The sequence below is a fragment of the Apteryx rowi genome, unplaced genomic scaffold (assembly GCF_003343035.1).
Source record: "Apteryx rowi isolate R43461 unplaced genomic scaffold, aptRow1 scaffold_286, whole genome shotgun sequence".
NCBI classification, from domain to species: Eukaryota; Metazoa; Chordata; class Aves; order Apterygiformes; family Apterygidae; genus Apteryx; species Apteryx rowi.
The window spans coordinates 861,049-868,849 of NW_020449263.1; the positions used below are offsets into that span (position 1 = coordinate 861,049).

The 7,801-nt window shown below is 37.6% G+C and overlaps 1 protein-coding gene across 1 annotated transcript in view; it reads left to right on the forward strand.

The window, feature by feature from the left end:
- COL3A1 (collagen type III alpha 1 chain) overlaps nt 1-173 on the forward strand; it is a 53,714-nt gene extending 53,541 nt beyond the window's left edge. The window contains exon 51 of the mRNA XM_026069060.1: nt 27-173. Coding sequence (XP_025924845.1) covers nt 27-173 — 147 coding nt within the window. The remainder of the gene's footprint in view (nt 1-26) is intronic.
- Nucleotides 174-7,801: the final 7,628 nt, after the last annotated feature.

A 7,801-nucleotide genomic window follows, 5' to 3' on the forward strand; every position in this document is an offset into this window, starting at 1 on the left:
TGTTTTTTTTCTCTTTAATTTCACAGAAACACACTGGCAAATGGGGTAAAACAGTCTTTGAATACAGAACACGCAAGACAATGAGGTTGCCTGTGACTGATATTGCACCCATAGATATTGGTGGTCCTGATCAGGAATTTGGTGTGGACATTGGCCCAGTCTGCTTCTTATAAATCAAAGATCTTGCTCTTTCTGAAACCCCAGCAAACAAATTCACATTCCAACTGTGCTCCTTTGTTTTAAACTTGTCAGCTAGTACAGGTGACCATCCGTATCCCAGTTATTTATTAAGAAAATTTCTGGGGGAAAAATTAATTTGATATCAAGGGTTAATGTTTTTGCTATTACACAAAGTACAATAAAAATGCTTTTTGCTGTTTTTTTTTTTACACCAAATTCCATCTTCAAAACATGTCTCCGTGGTGCTATAATAAAAAAACTTCAACACTCAATAAAACAACACTGTGTTCTATTAGTTGAATGTTAGCCAATTTATAAAGCACTGATTGCTCCCAGTACCAAAGTTTACCCTCCTTTCTAAGATGCAGTCCATAAAGCTAGAAAGACTTCCCTGTTTCAACTACCTCAACATGGACAGAAACTGGGATGTGTCTAACAATTCACACCAAAAATCAAACAAATCAATCAAAACACATTGGACCTATTGGTCAATTCGGTGGAATCATTTGGTACAAAATTGTGTATTTCTGTACTGATTAGCTGTGAAAAAGTACAGTGTATTTTAAGAGTTTAATACCTTAATGTCAACAGTCACCATAATTTTATTGTTGGATTGTATTCTGTTATCAAAGGTGCTTCTCTACTTTCCTGTCATTGCTGGTCAAGACCACTAAAATTAGGGAAGTGTAAAAGACTAACGTGATGGTGCTAATGTATTTTTCACTCCTAACTCTGCAAGTCAGGGTTATTTGACTTGCTTTAAAAAAAGTAAAGGATTAACAGCAATTGTAAATGTCTCCTGTCATAGGCTGTTATTGGCATGTCATATTTGAGAACTTTCTCCCTTCACTCTGTAAAAGTCAATAAAAGGTGCAAAAATTGTGAACTACTTTTGTCACGTTAACACATTTATAGTGTTGAAGGTTAACCATCTTTGTAAGCTTTTATATGGTTGTTGGTCTATTCCTTACAGAGACACATAATAAAATATCTTTTTAAAACTCCTTGTTGTTCCATAAAACTGACTTTTTTAAAATTTTGCTGTATGTATCTCTTTCCTCAAACGTATTAATAAGGCAGGCCACAACACTGGCACCATTTTCACTGATTTTTTCTAAGGTAATTTTACTTGAAGGACGGGAAGCAGTTTATGGCATCATATAGTGAAATTTTCTTACTTGCTGCTCCTCTCCCTCCAGAAGCTCATCTTTTCAAGCCTGATGAGCATCTCTGACTATCATCATAGATTCAGCGCTGACAGCAAAATCCAAAATAGTACCGTGTACCTGAACAGAGCTATTTGGAGGGAGTAGAAGAACTGAATCGCCCTAAGAAAAAGATGCCATCAACAACAAGAACAACAAAAAGCTGCTTTGATCTAAATAAGCAGGCTGTTATCTTTCCARATGACAGCTTAAATGGCCTAAGAGTCTACTACACTATTTACTTGCCCTGAGGCACTACCATTTGGACAAAGCTGCCAGTCAAATCACCTTGATATTGTGTACGGCCACTGGAGAGGTACTACTAAGTCAGTCATCCGCAGATCTTAGCCCAATCTCAAGGCAAGGCAATCACCTCAGTACTTTTGGTGGTGTCTGAGTTCAGGCCAGAAGAAGGAAATTATGGACATAGGAGAAACTTTGTTGTGAAACCTCTCTGGTAGGTAATGCCAATGGATGTGACACAGGCTTTCCTGTGACAGAACTGAGCCAAAATCCCCCCATGTGTCAGAACCACTCTGACTCACCCCAGAGCCCTGGGTGATTAAGGCCCCTCTCCAACAAGATCAACAAGAGCTTCAAAAATTGGGGAGGGGTGTAAACTCCAAGTCTTAAAGGCTTTTGTTGATAGGTATGGGTCAGGCATCCTCTGAGAGTATTTCTGTATTGGACCAAGCAGGAAAAAGGGGCAGAGGACTGCTCTTTCTGAGAAATCTCACTGAACTCGGGTCTGAGCCATGCCACTTACCTGCTCTGGCACCATGGGATTCAGCTGGCCCCACACAGAACCAGCACAGTGAGGGGCTGGGGAATCTTTGCCAGCACAAATTAAAATATCAAGGCAGAAATGACTGTACTTAATATAACATAAAAAAAATAGCAATGCCAGTGACTCATCAAAAAAAAAAATATTGGCTCTCATGGGAAAACCCCTCTTTTTTAATGATAAAAATAGCTGCCATTTGTGGAAGATGAGAATTATATGTAAGTAATAATATTATTCTGTCATAAATTATGTGGTTGGAAGTCTTTTGATTGGAGTTGAAATTTTATGAAAGCAGCCTCTAAGAATGTTGGCTGACGGCAAAATGCATTGGAAACACCTGTTCTTAATCCTCCAGGCAGAAATAATAGCCTCTATAATGTCCAGTACTACTATGCCTGAGAGAATGACTGGTAAAAATTACTTGAGCTTAAAACCGAGGTGKTTTTTTTTTGKTTTTTTTGTTTTTTTAAATAAATACTCATCAGGTCTTTGATTAATAATTTCTACTAACAAAGGGTGATTACTAAAGCATTTGTAGAACACAAACAAAAAGAAATAGTTGAGACCACCATAAAATAATGTACTTGTTTCAAATACCTTCATCTTTTTCAGAGAGTCACTTATTAGGACAACATGAGCCTGATATTTTTGTACTTTTTAGAAAGGCCTTTGAAAAAAATAGAAAAACAATATAGAACAGATGATTGATAAACAAGCAATAGCTTGTAAAATAAGGCTATTCTTTGGTAGCATAAGATTCTAGTCCTATTTTTTACTCTGATTTACTGTATCTGCCTGCAAGAGCCTCTAGCTTTTATTTTACATGGGAAATAATAAAAAAAGTTCTTACCTGATACTTTTAGGCTAGCAGCACCATCCCTCATTGTTAGAGTAGCACATCTACTAGTTCATGGCACACRGCAGTTAGTTAGTTCTGGCAATAACCCCCTTTAGCTTAGGTGACTAGCAGAGGTCTTCCAAGGCTGTAGAGAACCATCACCTGCTTTCAGGCTTTATGATAAGAAAAGGTGTAGTCTAGGCTGGTGTAGGACAGATATTTGCGTTCCTCTTCCTTTAGAATATAACTTTAATTAATTTGTATTGGAAAATAGAAAAAAAAACTACCATATACACAGTTGCATGAGAGCCATAGACAAACATGCAAAGAAGCTGCCAACACAGTAATAAGCCTGATATGATCAAAGAAATTTCTCATTCTGATGCACAGTTTCTTATTTACCTACTGCATACCAGCTGACAATCATATACTTCATTCCCCCACATTACTACAGCTCTTGCAAAAAAAAAAAAAAAAAAAGGCGCTCTTACTCCTCCTCAGATAATTTCCCAGATTCTCAGCTCATACCAATAGCTTTAGGATTTCACTAACTTAGTGCTAGAACTTTGTCTTAGTATTTCCTTGGCATGTCACCTTTCCAATTAACTACAGGTGATCACTCAAAGCTGTGGCCCTTTCGCAAGGCAGCAGAGCTTTTCTTCTGCTGAACATGGACTCAGTGCCTGAGGAATATTTCAACATTTCCTTCCACATTCTTTATGGAAATTAGTTTAAAAAAAAAAAAAAAAAAAAAAACATGACCACCACCAACCCAGCAAATCCTTCTCTGTTTCTAAAGGAGAAACTTTCGAATCTGGTTAGGCACTGATTTGAGCCTGTCCATAAACACTTGCGAGTCTCAGAGCCTATTCTTAAGCCTCTGGTTGCAGAAAGTAACTCAGAGAAAGAGCTGGCCRTGGGAATTTTGACCTCATAAATGGTCTTCCCCAAACACACCTGGTCATGCTATGATTTGGCTGATAAAGCATAACTATTGAAYTTCTCCCAGAAAGTTCATTTCCAGTGTTCCTCCTCAGCTGCACATAATGCACCTATTTTGGATATTGGTTATTTTTTTATGATTGTAACACAGCTTTACCCTAGTCACCAAATTAGTATAGCTTGTTATGGATAACATACCCATTTTGACCAAGACAGAAACAATAATTTGTTTAATTAATCTTTAGTCTTTAAAAAAAAATCTTTAATCTTTAAAAATGATGTCAACTTCTTGTCACCTTAAAAAGCACAGGAAAAAAGTTAGATCTGGCAGGCAATTATTTTTAAATTGAATATGCCTCTTTTCTGGTAAGTGCTAGTAATGGGGCACTTCCTGCACAAAGCTTAACTACAGAAATGTATGAAATAATAGTTTTATTACTATGTAGTTGCTTTATGTTGTTACTTTAACATCTGGTTACTTTAAAATGTTATCTCATGTCCTAGATTATACATTATTATGCTCTTAAAGACAATCCATAGAAACATAATTTAAAGCATTAGAAAAGATATTTTGGAGGAGGTTTTTGGATTTGGGAAGGGAGAGAGGAACTTACCGTGTTTCTGCCTCTTTACTGGGAGAAGGGAACACATCATTCACCCTACATTGTGGGATTGTTGTTCCAGGCTAAAGAAAGTGTGTTAGAGCAAACACCTGGTAGTCTCCTGTTCTTTGTCCTGTCACAGCTTCAGTCCAGAGGACATCTTTCTGCAGCATTGATTGCAATCCACATCATCATTGTTTCTTCCCCATGAGAGCATCACTCTGCTTGTGACCTCTCCTTCCAAGATGGCCCTTGGTTGTCCTCTTTTCTTTTGTTCTCTTTTGTTTGTCCTTCTTTTTGTCCTCTTTTTTCTAAGTAAAACTATGCTTGGCCAAAACTTCTCTCTTTATTACTGCCCGAGGAGGTTCATGAGATAGATAAACCGCAATGGCCTGTTTTCAGTGTATGGTTAGCCATGGACACCTCTGGATTAAGGGGCTTAAATGTGTTTTTTTAATTGCTGATTTTCAGATCCAGGTTCACATTCATTGAGAATACAGTTATTCAAAGAAGTTCACTTTTGGATACGCTGGAGATGCATTCCAGTTATGGTGGGTTTTTGTGCATGTTGCTATCACAACTCACATTTCAGCTTTACTATCTTTGTTTCAGGTACTCCAACATACCTGAAAAAGTCTACTCATGCTTCCTATCAGTTCAGTAGCATCTGCAAGGCAAAGATCATAGATCTTACCTCCACTAGCAGTGTCCTTTCAAGGGTTTCAGCCACTCCTTTCAGAAAGTGGCTGAATTGCTATGGCAGCAGCAAATGCTTTTGGCTTAATCTGATTTTGGTGTAGAACCAGACAGCATGTTCCTTAGAGGACAGAGGTTCCTATATTACAAAACTGGCTCCTATAGTTGTYACAACTCTTATGTCAATGTTACATTTCTTTGTCATAGGAGCAAGATTGCTCCCTACCATACATGGAAAAATATTTTACAGATGTTGCTAGAACTGTAATAAAGTTTGTCTTGTTAGAACTGGTTGTTTTTGTATCAGATCTTTCACTCAGTTGACTAAGGCCAAAGCGCAGTTCTGTGATGCTTTGATAAACATGACCTTGCATGGTTTTCTGCACTAACACTCTTAACCAAGCTTGTAGAGGATGGACAGTAAAACCTCAGCTGAGGAACTAATTCTGCAATGGAAACATGTGATTGTGTATCATACTTCAATACTGAGAACACAATACATCATAATGGCTATGAATTATTACTGCTTAGAGGAACCTTAAACCAGAGCTGATAGCAAAGATGATTTCTTACCTCCAACAGCAAGGAAATAAAAAACATGAAAGAAATTAACACATGCGGGATGGCGAGAAAATTTACTTTTGTAGGATCTGGTTCAAAGTAGTGTTCCCTGATACCTTAGTACTTTTTCAGACCTTCTCTCAAAGAATGAGCACGTGCTCTAGGTGACCCTGCTTGAGCAGGGGGGGTTGGACTAGATGATCTCCAGAGGTCCCTTCCAATCTCAACCGTTCTGTGATTCTGTGATGAGGAAACATATAATGCTAATAGCACAATAGGTAAATCAGCAATCAGTCTTTCTGAGTTTTTTCCTATGTTACGTAAAAGTATGAAGCATCAGAGTTGCATCCATCTGCTCAGATCCTTCCTCGACACTGCCACTGGCTCTGCTACAGTATGTTCTGTTTCTCATCTTTGACTTTTATTTCTGCTTAAATGTCTGCTTGACATTTATTTCTGCTTTTCCTTTTGCAATTGTTTTACTTTCTATCTTCCCGAAGGTCTTATTCTTTTTATAAATACAGCCTCTCTCAGTGAGACCAACTGCCTTGCAAGTATTAACGCTTCAGTGTAGTCTTCATTTCTGTCCAAAATTACAAATTTTATCTTCTGTAGATTATGAGTTACCTTTACATCTATTTCATATATATATTCACAGAAGTACTTTCCTACAATATACTTACCTGTTTGTGATGTTTTTCTCTTCAGATATTTTACTGTAGCTTCAGCTATTACATTAATTAACCCATCAATGTCGATGTTATGGGTTTTATCCAGTGAGTAATTTATTTCCTAAACACATCCCACAAATAAATTCTCTTAATCATTATTTTAAAACTTCTTGCAGATTTCTATTTCTATATGCAGAAGTTTGCTGAAGGCAACGTCTGTGCAGCAGGTTCTGCTGCCTCACAAATCCTAATGGCTTTTCATAAGCCTCAGGTAGTTTATTCTAAAAGTTTTTTACCCAGTTTTAGAACTGGTAATCCTCTCTAGAATCTGTCTAAAATTCCAAAAGTCTTCCAATGCTGCTTCGTTAAATAAACTGAATCAAATCCAATATTAAAGTTTCAAAAACTTTTCTCTTTCTAATTTCTCTTGCGGATCTTACTCTCTTCAGGCATGCCATTTCTCAGTGTGCAATACTCTTCTCATATCTTTAACACAATCTGATAACAGCTTTGCTCAACCCTAGGCAGCTGCTGGAGATGAACAAAACCTAGAAGCCCTTACCCAGCAGTAATAAGAAAAATAATACTTTTTGTTCATACCCCATTTTTAGACTCTCTGCTTGCCTTCATACAGAAGAACTTCTCTACTTGTTTGCTATGCTCTGCAGACTTTGACTGTGTGGTGCTTTTAGCTGCTGTCCCACAATATTTTCTTTCTTACACTTCTGTGTTGCTTGATGTGTTCTTCTACTTCAATGTAGTACTCCAGGTGCCCTACATAATCCTTTTGGAATTAAGAGCTTAATTAGAGCTGAGTATTTATTAAAGCTACAAGGAAGCTAACAAACAGGTGAGGAAGGAGTTTGAGAAGGAGAGGCAATGAGATTTGAACTCATACACCCAGAGACAACAGAGTAACCACTGAACTAGAACGGAGCACCAAAATTTGAGAGAGAGGAAAAGATTTTTGTGGACAGAGTGTGGAAGAGGTGCATCTTAGGCTGTTCCAGCCTTTTAAAAGAGCAAAAGATTCAGCCCAAACCTAAACCTGTTTTCACAGTCACTTGGAAACTAAGGTGCATACGTCCAAAACTGTGATTCAAAAACTCTCTTGTTCAGGGAGGACTTAAATCCTTGATTCCTTGTTTGCCTCCCTTTAAGCACACAGAACTGCTCAATACAAAAAGCTCATGGATACAGCAGGCAGGTTGCAATCATATTTGACACACACACTCAGAGTTGGCTTCCTCAGGAAATACAGCAGGAGCAACAGCATTCTTTTTTTTTTTCTTTTCTTTTTTTTTCACAATATTAATATTACT